This window comes from Alosa pseudoharengus, unplaced genomic scaffold (assembly GCF_046254945.1).
Source record: "Alosa pseudoharengus isolate Yale_2024_CS ecotype anadromous, Long Island Sound unplaced genomic scaffold, YU_APseudo_1.1 YU_APseudo_1.1_scf_5, whole genome shotgun sequence".
Classification (NCBI taxonomy): domain Eukaryota; kingdom Metazoa; phylum Chordata; class Actinopteri; order Clupeiformes; family Clupeidae; genus Alosa; species Alosa pseudoharengus.
The window spans coordinates 43,309,132-43,331,631 of NW_027468837.1; the positions used below are offsets into that span (position 1 = coordinate 43,309,132).

General features: G+C 41.3%; 1 protein-coding gene across 1 annotated transcript in view; it reads left to right on the plus strand.

Annotated features, from left to right (window-relative positions):
* Positions 1 to 22,500, plus strand: part of uroc1 (urocanate hydratase 1) — a 60,637-nt gene that overhangs the window by 6,506 nt on the left and 31,631 nt on the right. Inside the window, exons 4-10 of the mRNA XM_076267881.1 lie at positions 1,997 to 2,056; positions 4,209 to 4,337; positions 4,998 to 5,059; positions 5,504 to 5,570; positions 18,967 to 19,110; positions 19,256 to 19,344; positions 21,244 to 21,306. Coding sequence (XP_076123996.1) covers positions 1,997 to 2,056; positions 4,209 to 4,337; positions 4,998 to 5,059; positions 5,504 to 5,570; positions 18,967 to 19,110; positions 19,256 to 19,344; positions 21,244 to 21,306 — 614 coding nt within the window. The remainder of the gene's footprint in view (positions 1 to 1,996; positions 2,057 to 4,208; positions 4,338 to 4,997; positions 5,060 to 5,503; positions 5,571 to 18,966; positions 19,111 to 19,255; positions 19,345 to 21,243; positions 21,307 to 22,500) is intronic.

The window sequence follows — 22,500 nt, forward strand, 5'->3', positions numbered from 1 at the left end:
CTAACGTAATGTAAAGCCTTCATGTGTTTGAGATGCATTTGCCTCTGCACAGAAATATACTGCTCAAAAAATTAAGGGAACACTTAGGTTTTCCACAATTGTTAAAACACATTTTTTGAAACCTTCCACCCTTTCCTCCATTCTCAAACTACATTCACAGAATGTCTGACAGTTCTTGTAAAATAAAACACTTGCCTCAAAAGTTTTACTTGTGCTCAGAACCAAACAGTGTCAGAGTTACGATCCAGTGTATGATTTAAGTGTTCCCTTAATGCACTTTGGAGCACTTTGGACATTGTTTGTTTGTTTGTTAGTTTGTTTATTTGTTTAAACCTCGTCTGAAGATTCAGGTATTCCAATGGTTGCATAAGTACTCACCCCCATGATAACGTTTACTAAAAAGAGGAATAAAAATCTTTTGGAAATTGATCTTAATGCCTTAATTAAAAAATGAGGAAAACTCAAACCTTTAAGGACATCAACTTTCTTTGTGAATGAATAATGTATTGTAAATAAATAAATATTCTTCATTAAAATACAGGGTACATAAGTATACACCCCCTTAAAATAGCCCCACATCATCACATTCCATTAACCCTTAGAACCCGATTAACTCAAAGTGTGTCAAAAAACACACCCTTTCTTCTCTGTTACATTGCTCCAGAACTTCATTGCAGCGAGATGAAACCTTAATTGCGTGACAGAGCAGAAGTGGGGCTTTCAAACGAGACTTGTCTGTACGATCAAGTATCAAAATAAATAAATAAAATCATGAATTAAATCAAATTGCATCATATTTACAGGCTATACTTCTCTGCAAATTCCTGCATGGCATCCAATTCAAGTCTCACATTGCATCCCAATTTGTTCAACAAAGAAACACCTTTTTTGCCTTTACTTTGTTCATGGCAATGCAGTAAAAAGTTGTTTTAGAGAATCATTATGAGTGCACACACCATAGGCACACACAGGCTAACACGCAAACTCGGGTCAAGTCAGGTCAGATCAGTTTGTGTCACAGATATGGAGCGCAGAAAGGTAATTTTTCATCACTAAATAAAAAAAATGCCATTTATTTCTGTAAGACGCACACCACATATGTGTGTAAATTGTTCAGCCCCAGAGAATCCCTCCACCATGGCAATGATATTGACAGATTCAGGACAGTCTTCTCTACACACACATGTAAGGCAAGTTGAGCTGCCAGCTTGCAGTGGTGAGATACATGTCAAAATATAAGTATTATTATAATATACTTTTTGTATTTTTATTATTTAAAAATCTAAATTAAATCAATGCAAGTATTAATACATGACATTGTGGCAGATTTGGGTAGCCTAGACTCTGCTGAAAAAAACAATATATAGCATGTGTGTATGCCCTTAAAACAGTTTAGGGTTCTATGGGTTAAGCCTATTAGCAGGTTTGATTTGTATTTCAGCTCATTGAGCTCAATGCAAATCAAACCAGCTAATACGCTAACTGAAATGCACACCATGCCAATCTCTAGGCATGGTGAAGGGTATGTGATGATGTGGGGCTATTTTAATTCCAAAGGCCAAGGGAACTTAATCAGGATGCATAGTATCTTGGATCCATGAAATAACCGGCCTTTAAAAATAAAAATCTGCCTGCCTCTATGGGACCTCAATATAATACACCATATGTGTCCACAGTATCAAAGGTCAGCATGTATGCACACATCTGCAAAGGGTTGACGACTGAATGTTCTTGTAGTCTGACCTTGGTGGCAGGAGTGATATGATAATGTCAGGTCAAATGCCAGTGAATTCATGTGATCATAAGTGAGTTCATGTAGACATATGTGAGTTCATGTGTTCATATGTGAGTTCATGTGTTCATGTGTAAGTTCATGTGTTCATACGCGAGTTCATGTGTTCATGTCATAATAAGTTGAAATGCCAGTGAGTTCATGTACTCAAGTGTTAAAATGTATGAAAATGAGTCTTACCGGACTCATGTGCTCTGGCTTCAGTTTCCTCAAGAGCTGGTGACTTACGGTGGGAACGGACAAGTGTTCAGCAACTGGGCTCAGGTAAGCACTGGCCATCTTGCCTCTGGTAACTTAGCACTCACCGGCCATCTGATAACTTAGCACTCACCGGCCATCTGATAACTTAGCACTCACCGGCCATCTGATAACTTAGCACTCACCGGCCATAACTTAGCACTCACCGGCCATCTGATAACTTAGCACTCACCGGCCATCTGATAACTTAGCACTCACCGGCCATAACTTAGCACCAGTGTTGGGCAAGTTACTTCAAAATCGTAATGTACTATGCATTACTTATTACAAAATCGTAATGTACTATGCATTACTTATTTCAAAGTAATTTGTTACATTATAATATTACTGTCTCTGAATTGTAAGGCATTACACTACTATTGCATTACTTTTGTAACGCATTACTCCCAACACTGCTTAGCATTCACCGGCCATCTGATAACTTAGCACTCACCGGCCATCTGGTAACTTAGCACTCACCGGCCATAACTTAGCACTCACCGGCCATCTGATAACTTAGCACTCACCGGCCATAACTTAGCACTCACCGGCCATAACTTAGCTTTCACCGGCCATCTGGTAACTTAGCACTCACCGGCCATCTGATAACTTAGCACTCACCGGCCATAACTTAGCACTCACCGGCCATAACTTAGCCCTCACCGGCCATTTGGTAACTTAGGACTCACCGGCCATCTGGTAACTTAGCACTCACCGGCCATAACTTAGCACTCACCGGCCATCTGGTAACTTAGCACTCACCGGCCATCTGGTAACTTAGCACTCACCGGCCATCTGATAACTTAGCACTCACCGGCCATAACTTAGCACTCACCGGCCATAACTTAGCCCTCACCGGCCATCTGATAACTTAGCACTCACCGGCCATCTGATAACTTAGCACTCACCGGCCATCTGATAACTTAGCACTCACCGGCCATAACTTAGCACTCACCGGCCATAACTTAGCCCTCACCGGCCATCTGATAACTTAGCACTCACCGGCCATCTGATAACTTAGCACTCACCGGCCATAACTTAGCACTCACCGGCCATCTGATAACTTAGCACTCACCGGCCATAACTTAGCACTCACCGGCCATAACTTAGCACTCACTAAGTACTAGCACCTACCTCTACCCCTTTACAGAAACTGAGGCTATGGGGTCATAGCGTAAGATACAAGGTAATAGAGCCTTTCATAGATTGTTGTGTTTCTTTAGAAATAAACAATGAACAAATAGTGTCTTTAAATGCTTCAGATGTAAACTTATTTTCTGTTAAAGTGACACCAAAATGAATGGGGGTCACTCACTGGCCATAACTTAGCACTCACCGGCCATAACTTAGCACTCACCGGCCATCTGGTAACTTAGCACTCACCGGCCATCTTGGCTCTGGTAACTTAGAAATGGACACAGAGACCCCATAGACTTCGAAGGAGACAAGTGAAGTGAAGAGCCGCTTTTCCGGTCATGGCTCATTGTAACGCGCAGCTGAGCTTGAAGATGTTAGAGCCACTTTTCCGGTGATGGCTCATTGTGATGCGCAGCTGAGCTTGAAGACATAGATGGGACGTGAGCAACCTGTCTGAAATTTGTAACTGTTCTGGCAGCTGCGCCGAGAGAAATTTGAATCAATTCTCAATTAATTCTCTAATGTGCGACAGAAAGTCGCATGGTCATGACATCATTTTTAGCCTACCCCTACCTCTTTACAGACACTGAGGCTATGGGGTCATAGCGTAGGATACAAGGTAATGGAGCCTTTCATAGATTGTTGTGTTTCTTTAGAAATAAACAATGAACAAATAGTGTCTTTAAATGCTTCAGATGTAAACTTATTTTCTGTTAAAGTGACATCAAAATGAATGGGGGTCAATGGAATGCTAGGCTCATGTAAGCACTCAGCAGCTACATGGGCTCAGGTAGCCATCTTGGCTCAGATAAACAGACAGCAGCCATCTTGGCTCAGATAAACAGACAGAGGCCATCTTGGCTCAGATAAATAGACAGCAGCCATCTTGGCTCTGGTAACTTAGCACTCAACAGCCATCTTGGTCATGGCCCTGATTATGCACTACTTCAGCATAATAACAATAGAAGACTTTGGTCAGACCATGTGTGTGTGTGTGTGTGTGTGTGTGTGTGTGTGTGTGTGTGTGTGTGTGTGTATGTAGTTCCGGCTGGTCATGCACTACCTGAGCGTGATGACCGAGGAGCAGACTCTGGTCATGTACAGCGGTCATCCCCTCGGCCTCTTCCCCAGCCTGCCGTCCTCCCCCCGCTGTGTCATCACCAACGGCATGGTAACACTCATCTGTCACGCCTCTTTTTCTTCCTGTCTTCCTATCTGCTATCTCACATGTTCATGTTTTTATGCCGCTTGTTGGTGTGAGCTTCCTGTCTGCTATCTCACATGTTCATGTTTTTATGCCGCTTGTTGGTGTGAGCTTCCTGTCTGCTATCTCACATGTTCATGTTGTTATGCCGCTTGTTGGTGTGAGCTTCCTGTCTGCTATCTCACATGTTCATGTTGTTATGCCGCTTGTTGGTGTGAGCTTCCTGTCTGCTATCTCACATGTTCATGTTGTTATGCCGCTTGTTGGTGTGAGCTTCCTGTCTGCTATCTCACATGTTCATGTTGTTATGCCGCTTGTTGGTGTGAGCTTCCTGTCTGCTATCTCACATGTTCATGTTTTTATGCCGCTTGTTGGTGTGAGCTTCCTGTCTGCTATCTCACATGTTCATGTTTTTATGCCGCTTGTTGGTGTGAGCTTCCTGTCTGCTATCTCACATGTTCATGTTGTTATGCCGCTTGTTGGTGTGAGCTTCCTGTCTGCTATCTCACATGTTCATGTTTTTATGCCGCTTGTTGGTGTGAGCTTCCTGTCTGCTATCTCACATGTTCATGTTGTTATGCCGCTTGTTGGTGTGAGCTTCTGGGCTAATGTCCCTCTGTGTTGCAGGTCATTCCCAACTACTCCTCCAGAGACGAATACGAGAAGATGTTTGCTCTGGGGGTGACCATGTAAGACTGCTCAACGGAGTTCAATCTGACTAGTCCTAACAACCCTAACAAACTCTAGCCACCACATTGCACAGCATGAGTTACCATAGCTGCACTGCATTAGTTACCATAGTTACCATAGCTGCACTGCATGAGTTACCATAGTTACCATATCTGCACTGCATGACTTACCGTAGCTGCACTGCATGAGTTACCATAGTTACCATAGCTGCACTGCATGAGTTACCATCGCTACACAGTTACCATAGCTGCTCTGCATGAGTTAGATAGCCAATAGTAACTGTAGTAGAAATGTGAAATTTGGTTTGTTTATGCGTTGTGTTCAGTGACCTTCGGCCGTTTCCCACTTAAGAGAAAGATTCTTTCAATTTACTTGGAACCCAATAATCACCCCTTATATGGTTATATATTCTAAACATATTTGTGACCTTAATTTAACCTTAGGTATGGTCAGATGACTGCTGGAAGCTACTGCTACATTGGGCCTCAAGGGATTGTTCATGGAACCATGGTAAGAAGCAAGACAAGCCACTTTAATAACGTTAACTCCTTTCATACCCTAACACCTTGCCATATGTGACCAGGCGTGGAATTGAGGGTCGCAAGTACGTTTTGAGGCATTTTGAGTTATTCACAGATTCTGAAAGTGTAGGTTTTAAGCTTTCTAACAATGTCTTACACATGGAAATCCGATAACATTGGAAGAAGTTGTAGCCATTTTAATGTATACACATCTCAAAGCTACAAGCTGAGAAATCAGGCAAGACAGATTGGCTACTTTCTCCCTGAATCCATGAGAGGGGAACACAATGGTCCTCATTTGCATGACATTAAGATCAACCCTCCCCCCTGTCACGGTCACTGATCTGTCAGCCTGCAGTGCAGAGTGTGTTGTAGTGGTCTGAACCATGGTTAACTATTGCAGTTACTATGTGTGTTATTTGATGGATGATGAATTAGAAGATACTTTGTTTGTTTTGATTACCAAAAAACAGGATGTATACAAGATTTGAAATTGCAGCGCTCTCTAGACCCACAGTGTACATTAAACCTCTTATAAACATGACAATATAAACATAATCACACACACATAATCACAGACAATGACAAGGCACCAGGTACCTGCCATCAGTCAATACAAGACATTCACACATTATTCAAATTAATTGCCCATCGAAACTAGTCGTCATATGATGCTAATGACCCATCGAAACTATCTGTAATGGGTTACAGAACCAGCTAGTAGCAATGGATAAAGTAGTCTAAAACAAACATAAGATCACATTTGCAAACCATGTTATTTTGAATGGACACAAAACGCAAAGTAGATAACTTACCCCATAAGAAACAGAAAGGTGTTCCTGCAGACATCAGTGCCTCCAATGCAATAAGTCGTCCGGGCACACTTTCTTTTTTTCGGGAGCTTTTTGGTTGATGTTGTCATCTCTGAAGTACGTCTGTTTGCTTCAAGATGCCTAATTATTCGCATGTCCTGCCACTCTCTTTCGGCAGCCAGAGAATCCAAGCGTATGTTGTACATAAACTCTGGAGAAAGTTTGTGACTACACGAACGTGTACCAAGGAGAGAGTTTTCCTTTCTTCTTCCATAACATTTGCAGTCAAAGTTACAGATTTTTTCCATTTTGCGGTCTTTATCCCCGTCAAATGTAACTGTGGAGATAGCATCGGATATCTTACGATCTAGCTCCTCTGCTGCTGATATCTTACGATCTAGCTCCTCTGCTGCCAGACGAGAGATAATCAAATGTAACTGTGGAGATAGCATCGGATATCTGACGATCTAGCTCCTCTGCTGCCAGACGAGAGATAGTCAAATGTAACTGTGGAGATAGCATCGGATATCTTACGATCTAGCTCCTCTGCTGCTGATATCTTACGATCTAGCTCCTCTGCTGCCAGACGAGAGATAATCAAATGTAACTGTGGAGATAGCATCGGATATCTGACGATCTAGCTCCTCTGCTGCCAGACGAGAGATAATCAAATGTAACTGTGGAGATAGCATCGGATATCTGACGATCTAGCTCCTCTGCTGCCAGACGAGAGATAGTCAAATGTAACTGTGGAGATAGCATCTGATATCTTACGATCTAGCTCCTCTGCTGCCAGACGAGAGATAATCAAATGTAACTGTGGAGATAGCATCTGATATCTGACGATCTAGCTCCTCTGCTGCCAGACGAGAGGTAAACAAACAGCATGCTGGTTCAGTATAAGTAGCCATGAGGTCACTTCTAGCATACAGCTGATTGGCCGACAGAACAAAAGAGCACTAAGGGACTGTTCGTTATTTATTGAAGGGGCCACCGGAGGAAAATAGAGGAGGGTCATGTCTCTTTATTCTTTGTTGAGGGGAGGGTCACCCAACTTTTTTTGTCTAGGAGGTGATGGTAATTTTGATACCATAGATTTAATAGAGACCCAGTCAGACCAATAGTATGAAAAATCAGGAACAGAGTTTATTTACAATGATGCGCATCAAGGGAGAGACAGCATGACTTCACCTAAAGATCCATCAGCTGCTCTAACTAGACAAGGAAATAGTTAGGGTTTAAGTATTCTTCCAGGCTGACGGGATATGGCGTTGGTCATCCCATCTCACGTGTACTACACTGAATCAGACCCTGATTAGTGGCAGCCTGGCGATCCGGAGCAGATAGCTACTGACGCAGCCATGCAGAACAGTGAAACACTGCAAAGTCATAATATTCCTGCTTATCTCTAAACACAGTCACACACAGATATACACAGGGACAGTACAGATATCATACAGTCATTACATAGAATCATACTTTTAGCATCAAAGTGACCCACTAATGAGAAATGCAGAACATTAAAACACATATTGGAATATTGGACATAATGTTCTAATCCACTTTCTCTCAGAGGGGGGGGGGGGGGTCACCCAACTTTTGTATTTGGGTCAATGATGTGACGCTCATTTTTTTTGTGTACATATGGGTTACATACATTTAAAATTTTTAAAATGTTAAAATAATTTGACAAATTATTTTCAAATATCATCTTCATCAAACCCTAATCTTAAAGTTTTGGATTAACTGAATTTGGGTAAAATTGTCAACACAGTGTAACCACAAAAACATGAACCAAATAATTACACTTGCTGAAAAAAATGTGAAATTCTCTCCAAAATCCCTTCTAAAATAATCTGGCATGATCTTGCACAAGAACTATATTTAATACAAGTAATGAAACCCCATTGTTCTGAATGTTTGAATTGATATGGGGAATCGTGTCTGTCACATCAACCACTTAAAATGTCAAGTGGTGTAACCACCATTTAAGGAGCAATTTTGTATGTATTATGTCAGAGAATCATGTGACAGGAAATTAGGTCATAGAGAAGGACCCTTCAAGACCCCAACTCAAGGTTAGCAACTCTCTTAAAGTAACATAATAGTGTTTTTAGGCCATGGCCAGGCAAGCTTAGGTTACATGGTATGACCTTTTAAAAATGTTGATAAATCATAATAATCATAAAATATTCAATTTAATGTAAAATCTGTGTTTGAATATTCACATAAAGGTGAAGTGTGTACATAGTTGTCCATAATAATGCCTGCAAATTTTGCTTTTAAATATAAATGTCAAATGGTGTAACCGGTTACACAATTTGACACTCTTCTGTTTGAGACCAGTTTGATCAGATTCAGGGCCAAGAGTATGCAATTTTAGGTGGCAATTATATTATTTTTATAATTGAAATAGTGACTAACTGTTTAGCATGAACAATAGCTTTAAAAGGGTTTAATTAGATTGCAATTTAAGCAATTTTTGAAATGTCAAAGCTTTTCATTTTAAATTTAAACTTCCATAATTATTTTTTAATATTGTATTATGATGTGTGTAAACAGTATGTTCAAATTATAAATAAATAATATAAATACATTTATTATATATAAAATGTACCTCTTGTCCCCCAATGGATGCCACTTACAAGTAAGAAAGACTTGTCTCGCCACAGAGTGCATGTGAACGCAGATCCTGCTGTTGGTTGGTTGTTAAGAAATGATCATACCCACTCTTTCATTCACTCTTATTCTCTCTCACACACACTTTGGGCCCTAATTTAGCAATATAAAATGCATGGTCACTAGCAAATAGCGTAAATACATTTAGGGGTTTGTCCAGTCCACATTCGGGGTGGTTTTGTTCTCAAACGTCAGGTGCCTGGCGCAAAAAGGTGGCTCTTATGTTTCTTAATCAGTCATGGGTGTGTTTTGGGCTTAACATCCTTTAAACCAATGAGGAGGACATCTGTCATTCCCTTTAGCAGCAAGCAGGGCAACTTCAAACAGCGCATCAGTATTTTGATAGTCAGCAGTGTATTTGAAGGAATCTGCTTGTACGCAAGACCGTATGGAACAGGTATTCCACTAAGCCATTCTTTACTAAAACCGAGTAGAGTATAGGCTACACACATCTGCACTTGTCTATTAATTGAACATATAGGCAAAGTTAAACTAACTTCACTGTGGTGTCATAGTCAACGACAAAACAGTTATACACAGTTAATTACTTTCAATATTGACTGACAATGGGTTACCAGCAAAAACATAGCCTGAAAAAAGCAAAACTTCCCCCTATAATGTTCGAATGACTGAATAAATAACCTAAGGACATTTATTCTGCAGAGGAATTGCTGCTTACATCTCGTGACAGTGCGTCTTCAGCTGTGTTTCATATGCGCCTTTCGCTATAGACCAGGCTTTTCTTGGTCAGAGGCGAAATGCTTTTTAGACGGTATAAGATAGCGATTTTTAGATCATGTGCCAGACCACACCTTATGTCGGTAATTGCCACACCCCTGGGTGCATTATTTAATAAAAGTGAAGTGTAAGATAGGAAAAAACTTTGCTTCAGAATAATAAAACGCTTTGCGCCAGGTTTTGCATTGCGAAAATAGGGCCCTTATCTCACTCACTTTGAAAATAATGTGGGTATAGACTGAAATTGTATGAGCACTGAATTGAAATCAAATAGAACACAAGTTTCTTCATTGATGTTATGAAATTATATTTGATATGGAATATGCTGAATGACATGAATACATATCAAAATATCCAATTCAGTTTACCTTGATGCCTATTTTCTGTGTCAGTTTCTTGTCCTATTGCTATAAACGTTTTATGGTCAATTGGTGTAACCGATTTATGTCAGTTGGTGTAACCAGTATTTTGTCTAAAATACTAATAATGTTCAAAAACATTAATATGGAGAATGATTTAATACTCTACTTTACTGTAATAATGGTTGATTAAACCATTTTTACTCAAATGGTCAAAGAATAGACAGAAAACAAGATGTTTACAGCATATGGTCTTGCTCAGTACAATGAAAAACCCATATAATTTAAATTTAGAAATAAATATAATAAAACATATTCTCATAGGATATTATAAAATAAACTAATAATTTCATGAGAGCAATTGCATGAACTCTAGGAGGTGTGAAATATTAGATATTTGTCATTTTTGACAATTTAACAGTCTGTTAGTTCTATCTTTTGTTAAAAAATAGCATACACGTCATATTAAATAATATGAATACAACAGAAATACAAAATATACACTTTATCAAACCTCAGGCATGTTTTGTTTTAAAGGTTTAAACATATTTTAAATTTTCTCATCTTACCAACCCTTATCTGTCACTGATCAAAGTGGCTTGTTTGATTGTTGATTTCTGTCGCCATATAACGTTCTCTTTCATCCCATAGCTGTCAACATTGAACATTGAAAATAAGGGAGATTTCCCGGGTTTCTCACCCAAAATACGGGACAATGTCAACATTCGTCCCCGTTAACGTTGGAAGTGTTGGAGCAACAAAGCCTACTTTATTCACGCCTAACAGCCTATATTCATTTGGGCAACTTTATACAGCCCTAAAAAGGCTACATTCGCCTTTGGTTTACTTTTAGTTTACCGTGTAGCCTAACTTTAAACAGTGTGGATGCTTAACATACTGTAGTAAAACATACTTGTGCTTCATTCATCCACACATCCAGCTCCTAACGTTTTGACAAGCATTTCTACCAATTAACCTTGTTCCTGCCCATATCTAGCTTTGCTGTCTCCATCCTTTCTGTTTTTGTTGTTTGCAAAAAATATATAGTATTTATTGGTAACCAGCAACAAGTGCAATAATCGCTGTCATTCTCTCTCCTGCAAACAAAAATGTGTTACATTCCAATTAGCAGTTAGTCTGCTTCATAAAGTTGAACAAATTTGGTTATTTCATATACATAGCCAGTTTATGGTCTACAGTGTAAAGTTGGTAAGTTATGGTAGGCCAACTTGGAGTGAATATACAAACAGGGGAAATTATTTGTCTACTCGTAGCTGAGTAGCCTGATGGTACAGGCAGGTGCGCACAAAGACATACGGCCAAACATGCAAGCGCCAATGAATCGTGCTCTCACGACAACCACGCCGTTAACTTAAATAGGTTAACATCACTCTAAATTCTCATTCAAGCAAGCAAAACGATGATTCATCTGTTTCGCTGGAAGGGCAAGGGGGTAACAACAGGACAACACAGAGACAGGCCAGATGGCAGGACTAATGTTATGAGAGTATATGGGATATTCTACGGGAAAATATTAAAAAGGCAAGACAGGGGGAAAAGTTAAAATACGTGATAAACCCGGAAAAAAGTTGGCACGTTAGGTATGTTTCGGTCCCTGTGATTATTTGTGAAATTGTGCAAACAGCCTTTTCAAGTCATTTGAGAAGGAATGGTAGCATGCAAGCTCCCAAATTGACGCTTATCTGAGAAATGTAGTTTTGGTTAATGTTCAGCTTCGGCAGCTTTACAATGACTAAGGAAGCCTAGAGACGAGTCGATAGCAACCAGTTCATGTGTTGAATTTGTTATTACCCAGTGTGCTTTGTTGAATGTTCTCAATGTTTTATTGTTTTATTTCATGTGAATACTATTTACTAGAGGAGCAACTTATTTCAAGTAGGCTATGCAGTTATGCAGGAAGTGTGCATTTAGTATCCATGCTTATTGTGTTTCCACAACAATGTTAGTGAGTAAATCTACTGAAATGGCCACCATCTTGGTGGAGTGTGATGTGTAAGATCAGAAAGCAGAGGTTGATATAAGAATGTTAGCCTATGTCAGCGTGTTTTCATAGCGCAAATGAGCGCGGGCCGAAGACATTAATGATTGGCCGGGGAGGGTCATGTCTTTTTTGGAAATTCTGTTGGAGGGTCAATGAAAAATTGCCTGCAGGCAAGGGAGGGTCATGCAACTTTTGACAGAAGCACTGAAAATCCCTCCGGTGGTCCCTTTTATAAATAACGAACAGTCCCTAATGGTCACGCCCAATTCAAACGCTGGTTTACTTCCTGAAACTTAACCATTTTCAAAGACAAAATATACACTTTTAAAGCACGCTAAACTTCGTGAAGATACTGTCTGTATAAATCGTCTTGTAAGTAAACTACCAGTGCTTTTTCAAAGTTCTCAATGTATCGTTTTAAATGTCAGGGCCCTTGTAAGTCTACCAATGAAGTGTGGAGATACATTGAGCCTCGTAAATGGTGTAAAACAGTGATTTATTTGCATGGCTAGCCCGATGCCGAAGCACCACCATTGAAAAAGCTGATGGTAGCATCGGCTAACTAGCGCCAGATTTTGGAGTGCAGGGGACAAGCCAAGATGGGCTATGAGACATACGTTCACACTCGGTATCATGTTTCAATACACTTTAGGTCAATATCACACCGGAATTCTCCTTTAAAGGGTACACATTTTTTCACAAGGAATTTGTCCATAAGCATCAGGCTAACTGTTACTGAACTATTAACTAGAATGACAAATCATTAGCGTGTGCACTTACACATAATGTATAGTTGAGAGGATATAAACTGCCTTACTAAAGCATTATAGACATAATGTGTGTATAGTTTAGAGGATATTGCTTCACTTAAGGGAAGAGGAGAAATAGACTTCTCCGCATAGTCTGTCTGCCTCTTCACCACCTCCATGTCTTGAACTGTCTGTCCACTAGGCACTTTTTACCACTGTCTTCTGCCTCACTGTTTGCGTGCTATATTAGCACATATGCATAACCCCTTCCTCCATGCCACAGCCGAACTGTGACCACACTTATACCTTTCTTAATATAGTTATATATATAGATATATAGACTTTATTCTTGCACTGTTGCACTGTTTGACTTACTCATTTGCACCATCACCATGACACTCATTCACACAGAGCACCTTACCTTACCTTACCTTATGCACAGAGAATCACAGGCTCAGTCCCTGCCTCAGTCATTGCAAGCGCCTCTTGATTGATTAATCACCCACTATGTGGATACTGTTTTTTAGAATTTATTTAGATTAAGTGTTATTTAGTATAACACTTTAGTATATTTAGTATATTCTTTATCTTCTACTGTCCTTATTGCTTCGTTGTGTTTTTTATATATACTTTTAATTACTTTTTCTGCTGTTAGTGAATGTGTGTGTGTGTGTTGTCTGTATGCTACTGAGACCTTGAATTTCCCCTGGGGATCAATAAAGTATCTATTTATCTATCTCTCTCTCTTTATCTATCTATCTAAACTGCTTTACTAAAGCACCATAGTCTGCTGCTGAGGAATAAAGTGTGTATAGTTTAGAGCAGGGGTGGGCAACAGTTTAAGGGCCCTATCATGACATTCTAAAGTGCATCGTCACTCGTCAAAAGTCTATTCAAATTTAGTAGGATGTCCAGTTCACATTGTGAGGGGTTTCGTTCTCAAAAGTGGAGCGCATGGTGTAACAAGGTGTTCCTAGGTCTTTTAATCAGTCATATGGGTGTGTTTGGGGCGTAACATCATTTTAAACCAATGAGAATGACATCTGTCATTCCCTTTAACGGCGCAACGCGCGATATGTCAAATAAATGCATCGGTATTTTGGCATTCAACGGCGCATTTGAAGGAGGCTGCTTGCGAGACCGTATGGAATAGTCATTCTTAAACCATGCTTTACTAAAACCTAGCATAGCCTTCACACATTTGCACTGGTCTATTATTTGAACTCATTGGCAAAGTGAAACTAACTTCACCAAGGAGTCAGTCAACGACAAGACAGTTATATGCAGTTACTTTCACTATTGACTGACAATGGGTTACCATCGAAAACATAGGCTGGAAAAAGCAACACTTACCCTAATGTTGCTCAAATGACTGAATAAAACAACGTTTATCCTGCAGAGGAGTTGCATATATCTCGTGACAGTGCGTCTTCAGCTGTGCTCCATACGTGTCTCTTGCCTCTCCCCTAATCACTTTTAACCGTCATCACCAATTTGCAAATGATGGTGAATAGTATAGATGTACAGTATTTCGTAATATCTTTATTCTAATTATGTTTCCCATTGTAATCGTGCAATTTGTAATGCTTTGCATGGACGTGCGCTGGTGTGCGTTCATGAATGATAGAAGGATGGTGCGTGCACCTGCCAATATGACTGTTGACATGCGCTCTTAAAATAGCATATGAACAACTCGCCATTGACTTCTGACCAGGTTTAGGTGGTGTATGATAGCGATTTTTAGACAATGCGCTAGGTCCCTCCCTAGGTTGTTAATTGCCACACCCCTGGGCGCAATGCTTAAAAAATAAACGTGCAAAATAACGAATTCAACTTTCCGCGAATGAATAACGAGTATTACGCCATGTGCTGGTGGCCCAAAATACAGCCCTTAGTCTGAGGGCCACAGTTACTTTGGCAAAGTAAGCGGAGGGCCAAACTTTGGACAATTGCCATCCTATTTCAAGGCCTGATATTCATTTTTGCTAGGCCAGTCTGACCTGCTACTCTAAGGTTACAATATCTGGATTTACTTTCAAGAATTCATTTCCTACACTACCCGATATTGTTCAACTTTCATTCCAGCTGTAGCTATATTCAAGATAGAGAACTATTACCAAAACTCCAAATGTATGTGTGCAGGTTACATTGACATACAGACTTCAAGCAATCTGGCTTGGAATTATCAAATTTAATTGAGGCTACCAGAGGGAGACCTTCATCAATGAAAAAACATATTCAGCGTATTTACGTTGTGATTATTCATTTTGTTTTGTAATTTCTTTCACATATTTTGTTTAAATCGTTGAAATAGAACACAATTTAAGTGCAGATCAACTTCATCACACGTATGTTTGCTTGAAAAATCTAAAGGACAACATGGAATAGGCCTTTGTATCTCACACAATTTAAATTTGATTTAGCTGTATCATCACCATCTACGGGACATGTATAAGAAAGGCCAACATGAAAAATAACATCATCAATCAAGGGTAACTTAATGGAACTTTGGCTAGGCCTACTTTAGAACAATGTATTTCGGCCTATGCAACTTAGATGAGCTATTTGTCGGTGTTCTGTAACTCAATGTGAACAATTGAGGCGGTCGCCTTTCTTCACTAAGTCATCGAAATCTGGGGTCGTGTTTGACGTTGAGATGCGCAACACGGATGACAGGTGTGCGTCGGTCAGTCGTGATCTGTAGCGTGACTTATTAAAGTTCATCACAGAGAAAGTCTGCTCGCGTGACTTATTAAAATTCATCACAGAGAAAGTCTGCTCGCATACATACGTGGAACCGAATAAGACGAGCATCCTTTGCGCATGCTTCCGCATGTTAGGGTACTTGCCCTCGTTCAATGCACCGTAAAACCTGTCCAATGATGACGAGGTGAATTTCTCCTTGAGAGTGGGATCACACTGCATGTCAATCAACTCAAGCTGAACCTCCGGAGGCGCTTGGTCGCTGTCAAAAGAAAAGGGGGTGGACACCAGCTCCATCTCTTTTTCAATCTTTCCGAAATCAGAGAAACGCCTGTTGAATTCAGTGTGCAGATCCTCGAGTGCAGTGGTGTATTTGACAGTGAGTCGGGATGGCACATCCTTCATTGTGGCGAGAGTTGGGAAATGTGTAAAGCTCTTGTTTGTCATTTGTCGGGAAAACAGGGTCAGCTTTGCTCTGAATGCTCGCACGTAGGAATACAGTTCGTGCACGAACACATCCTTCCCCTGCAGCTTCCGATTGAGGTCATTCAAATGGCCCATTAAATCCACAGCAAAGGCAAAGTCAAGCGTCCAATCGGAATCTTCAAGTTCTGGAAAGTCACCAGCCTTCCCAACATTCTCCAGAAACACCCCTATCTGACCTCTGACCTCTCACCCCTATCTGACCTCTGACCTCTCAGGTCCCACACACCCCTATCTGACCTCTCAGGTCCCACACACCCCTATCTGACCTCTCAGGTCCCACACACCCCTATCTGACCTCTGACCTCTCAGGTACCACACACCCCTATCTGACCTCTGACCTCTCAGGTCCCACACACCCCTATCTGACCTCTCAGGTCCCACACACCCCTATCTGACTTCTCAGGGCCCACACACCCGTATCTGACCTCTCAGGTCCCACACACGGCGTAGCACTGTGCCCAGGCTCAGCCAGCGGACGTTTGAGTGGTATGGGACATCAGTGTGTTCTGCCTCACTTTCCTCCAACAACTGGATAAACTGGCGGTGGTTAAGCACCCGGGCCCTGATGAAATTGACAAGTTTCACCACAGTTTTGGTGACGTGATCAAGCTTTAACACCGACTTAGACAAGGCCTCCTGATGAATGATACAGTGCAAGAAAATCAAAGTTGAGTTGGGGTCATCCTCTCTCACCCTGTCCTGTATCCTATGCAACAGCCCCGGTGAGGTTTGGACAGCCATCAGTGGTCACGTTCAGTAACTTCACCCGCACGGTAGGTTCATTCTCTGCATGCATCCTGACACCGTATCATAGAGGTCTGAACCCCTTGTCGTCCCCTTCATTGATTCCATCTCAAGAAATTGCTCCATTATGTCAAAAGTGTCAGTAATACCTCTGATGAATATAAGCAGCTGGGCAGTGTCTTTAATATCGGTGCTCTCATCCAGCGCTATTGAAAAGTATGTGAAATCAGTGGCCCTTTTTAGCAATGCAGATGTCAGCTCATCATCAATTATCGATGCGACGAGTAACTGTACGGCGAGACAGGCTCACATTTTTGAACTGAATTTTGCTGTCAGGGCACAGTATGCTAGCTGCCTCTACCATACAGTCTTTTACAAACTCACCATCTGAAAATGGTTTGCTGTGTTTGGTGATTTTGTGTGACACCATATAGCTCACTTTTGTTGCTGACTCCTGTACATTAGACTGCTTGGTAAAAATATTCTGCAGTTAAGTTGGAGGACAATCTCGTGGCTTTTTCTTCCCTCTCCTTTGCGGAGAAATTCACGGCATAATTAGCATGTTTAGTATTAAAGTGCCTGCTAATATTGTATTCTTTAAAGGCACACTATGCAGTTTTTTTAGCTTAATATGCAAGTTTTTTCGCTTAATTTACCTTCATTTACCAGCTTCAGAGTCATTGGAATGGTTATATGACTTTTTTCGGGTTAAATGGTGGCCGTCTCTCTTCCCCCTAGCGCCTGTGAGCGGAAAAACCACCCTTGCAACTGTGGGCCGGCGGGCCGACGGCCTCAGTGTGAGGAAGTATAACGAGTGTAACAAATTGCTTTACTGCATTCAAATACACATACACGCCAGGCACCGGCTAGAAAAAGGTAGCGATGGAGTTTCTCAGATATTCGTCATGACAAAGCCAGCGAACAAGAAGCAAAAACTGAGAAAACAGTAAGGAAATTGCCAATACTGCATAGTTTACCTTTAAAGACAGCGATGCTCTCCTGACATATCAGACAAATTACCTTTGATCCAACGTTTGTGACAAAATATTTTGACATCCATTCTTTATTGAATGCTCGACATTCAGAGTCAACTTTTCTCTTTTTTACTGCACTCATTTTGACAAATTGTTTATGCCGCCGGCCGTTTAAAATTTGTTACTTTGAGGAATGAAGAAGAGAAGTAGAGTTTCAAATTGTAATTTCACACAGCGACATCTGTTGGAGTGTTTTTAATAGCAGGATCACAGTTCGGATAAAGGCGGCGTGTGTTTCATTCAAATTGCGAGCGCATCAAGCTCATTGCGGAGGCCGGATTGAAGCACTATGCGGGCCGGATCCGGCCCGCGGGCTGTATATTGCCCATGTATGGTTTAGAGCAGTGTTTCTCAAAGTGTGGTCCAGGGAAACACTATTTCCACAAAGAAATACAAAATACAGAAGTTGTGTGAGAGGTCTATTGCACTGTAACTTGAATGTCAGCTTTAGCAATCCCCTGAATGCCTGTGTTGCTGTATCTGGCAGTGTTGAATGCCTGTGTTGCTGTATCTGCCAGTGTTGAATGCCTGTGTTGCTGTATCTGGCAGTGTTGAATGCCTGTGTTGCTGTATCTGGCAGTGTTGAATGCCTGTGTTGCTGTATCTGCCAGTGTTGAATGCCTGTGTTGCTGTATCTGGCAGTGTTGAATGCCTGTGTTGCTGTATCTGGCAGTGTTGAATGCCTGTGTTGCTGTATCTGGCAGTGTTGAATGCCCATGTTTTCATAGACTTTTAGTTTTTATTCAGACTTTTTATTTTAACATCAAAATTGAAGTCTAAATAAAACTATATTTATTTATAACTATATTATAAAATGAACTTTACTGCCTGAAGGACAGAACAGCCTGTGTTGCTGTATATGACAGTGTTGAATGCTTGTGTTGTTTTAGCTGACAGTGCTGAAATGCTTGTTTTGTTTTAGCTGACAGTGTTGAATGCTTGTGTTGTTTTAGCTGACAGTGTTGAAATGCTTGTGTTGTTTTAGCTGACAGTGTTGAATGCTTGTGTTGTTTTAGCTGACAGTGTTGAAATGCTTGAGTTGTTTTAGCTGACAGTGTTGAATGCTTGTGTTGTTTTAGCTGACAGTGTTGAATGCTGGTCGGAGGTACCTGGGCACAGATGACCTCAGGGGCCGCGTACTTGTGACCTCTGGTCTCGGGGGCATGAGTGGGGCGCAGGCCAAGGCTGCCGTCATCGCTGGCTGTGTGGGGGTCATTGCTGAGGTATGTGGTGTGGGGGTCATTGCTGCATATGTGGTATTGTGTATGTCGATGTAAATTGTATAGTGGTAAGATTACAGAAGTGTTTGACACTGTTGAAGCTAGAGCTGGGTGTTATGTATTATTTGAAAATGTTATCTCCTCTTAGGTTGATGAGGCCCCGCTGAGGAAAAGACATGAACAGGGCTGGCTAATGGAGGTGACCAGTGACCTGGAGCATTGTATCAAGCGCATCAGGTAAAACACAGTCAGAGAATACCGTCAGTGCACCTGCTAAACCTGGACTTTACCTGTGTAAACGCACCTGGTAAACCTGTGGGGTATTCCACAAACGGAGGTTTTTTTTTTTTTTATGTATATTTTTTGGGGCTTTTTTGCCTTTATTTGGACAGGACAGTGGAGAGTGAGAAAGGAAGCAAGTGGGAGAGAGAGATGGGGTGGGATCGGGAAATGACCGCAGGTCGGATTCGAACCTGGGTCCCCGTGGGCACTTGGACCCGTATATGGTACGGGCGCTGTAGCCTGCTGCGCCACAGCGCCCCCCACAAACGGAGGTTTAACAAACAGAATTAACTCTGAACTCCATTGGCTTTCCGCTGAACTGATTGACCCTGCGCCGACTAAACCAGACGAAACCAGAGCTGTCAGTTCCACCGTACCGGTTATGAATTAGTTCAATCAACACGGGGTTGGTTAACGCAGGGTTGTGAGCGTCCACGCCCAACCTATAAAGACGTGATGTATGGATCATGGAAATCCTGATCAAAATGGCGAAAAGGGCCACATATTTCACCGACCTCGAACTCCAGGTCCTCCTGGAAAGTTAAGATGAGGAAAAAGCTGTTATAATGAAGAAAGAAATAAAGAGAAGTATCAGAGAAATATCAGAGAAATAAAGCCTGGCAGCGGATCGCTGACTGCGTTAATGCGTAAGTTTCATGACAAAAGCACGATCCTAAATATTTGAACTATGAATCTATTAATATCTCAGTTAAGCTTTCTTAACGTTCCTATCACATAACCTGTTATTCTACAAAGATATACTCTGATGGGCCCCAACTATCATCTGATCAAGTCAAGATTAAATATAAAACGTCATACAAACTGGTAAGCTTTTCCCACCATCGTATTGGCCTTTGTCAGTCCAGCATTTAAATTGTCATAACATATTTGTCACACCTGCATTTAAATAACCACTTTATTTTAAGCCAATCGTAAGAGGGCTGACAGTCGGCAGATGGTCTCTGATATATGCTCATAATGCAACGCACTGTTGAAATTTGTAGCTGAAATTGGATTCAATACATCCTGGCATTGCGGACCGAATCAGCCAATTGCCTCCACATTAGTGATCATGTAGGAAGCATCAAATATCATCTAGTAATGATAAAAAATCAAGATCAACAGTGATTAACAAACCATCATGAAGATATTGGAAATGCATGGCTAATATAGGCTGCGTATACCTACCTGAACATTTATAATGACATTCGGAAATTCTGAAACATAACACCCAGATGACAAGTCAACAAGGGTAATTTCTGTGCTATTTGGGAACACTTAAAGCATATAATGCTGACCTGCGAGTTGGTGAAACCCCATTTTAATGACCCTCATGGGTTTGTGGCCAGGAAAGTGGAAAACGCCAGGAAAACGCACCAAGTGCTTTAGCGCAAGAATTTACGCACTGATCGGCAGACCGTAGCTTTCCCTATATGCTTAGTATCTCCAACACTGTACAAAAAACCATCCGTCGCAAAAAAACGGAGAGCTATGCAAATAGTTTGCAGTGAACTGAGGCCAGGTCCACGATTAGTAACATTGGCAATGTAGGGCTGGAGAAGGCTATTTAAATATTAAAGATTCACGCGAAAAACTATATCGCTCCAGCAAAAAGTCATCAGGATAAGACAAGATGTCGAGCAGTGGTCTTATCAGTCTCTCTCGGTGAATTGCACAAATTATTTGCGCTCCGATACCAACAGGCCTCTCATCAAAAGGGCATGCCATGCCAAACTTAATCTGTACAAAACCTGTTCCCACCAGGTTTGATTCAGAGCATATATTTCTATAGTAACTTACATACTATGTTCATTAGTATACCCCACTGGACTCTAACTGTGTAAATGTTCACAGGGAGGCCAAGGCATCCAAGATGGCGCTCAGTTTGGGTTACCATGGCAACATTGTGGACCTGTGGTAAGCGAATCAACACCTTTCTGTCTAAAGTGGCTTCCAGGCAGGACTCTGTAGGATTCATGCCAATTTGTGAGACTTCATAGTAGTGTTTGCTGCCTGTATCCTCTGGAAAGTTGAATAGTGTTTGCTGCCTGAATCTAGCCTGACGAGCCAGACTCACATTAAAATGTAGGGTCTGGGGACTCACCGTTGGCAGTGCTCAGTCCGAGGGGCGGGATAATTGGTTGTCTTTCAAATTCCCTCTGCATACAATAGGACAGCGCTACAACTCATGAGGCCCAGTGCATTTTCCCACCAGCGGAGTTAGTTGACTAGTTCAAACTTTTGCCAACTTAAAAAAGCTTAAATTGTGTCACGCTGTTCGCCAACAGCAACATGCATCTTCTTTGTTTTCAAGTACCAGGGAATTCAAGCCGAACAGTTGCAACTCTGCCATCAACCATTATGTTAAACCCACCTAACGTCTCTATACACGATGTGATTGGCCCCTATCGAAGTTTAATTTTTCCAGTTTGCAAGCCAACGGAGAGTTGCTAGATTAGCCCGGGCAGCAAATTACATTTGCTAGGGTACGTCTAGATTTCTAGGCTAGCCTGTATTCTCTGAAAAGCTGAATAGTATTTGCTGCCTGTATCCTCTGGAAAGCGGGATGTTTGACTTCTGAGAGCATTCCATGCTCTAGTGGGCTGTATTTTGGGTCACCAGCGCATGGCGTAATACTCGTTATTCACCCGCGGAAAGTTGAATTCGGTATTTTGCACGTTTATTTTTTAAGCATTGCGCCCAAGGGTGTGGCAATTAACAACCTAGGGAGGGGACTCGCGCATTGTCTAAAAATCGCTATCATACACCACCTAAACCTGGTCAGAAGTCAATGGCGAGTTGTTCATATGCTATTTTAAGAGCGCATGTCAACAGTCATATTGGCAGGTGCACGCACCATCCTTCTATCATTCATGAACGCACACCAGCGCACGTCCATGCAAAGCATTAAATTGCACGATTACAATGGGAAACATAATTAGAATAAAGATATTACGAAATACTGTACATCTCATGATGAGTAGTTATTCACCATCATTTGCAAATTGGTAATGACGGTTAAAAGTGATTAGGGGAGAGGCGAGAGACACGTATGGAGCACAGCTAAAGACGGACTGTCACGAGATATAAGCAACTCCTCTGCAGGATAAA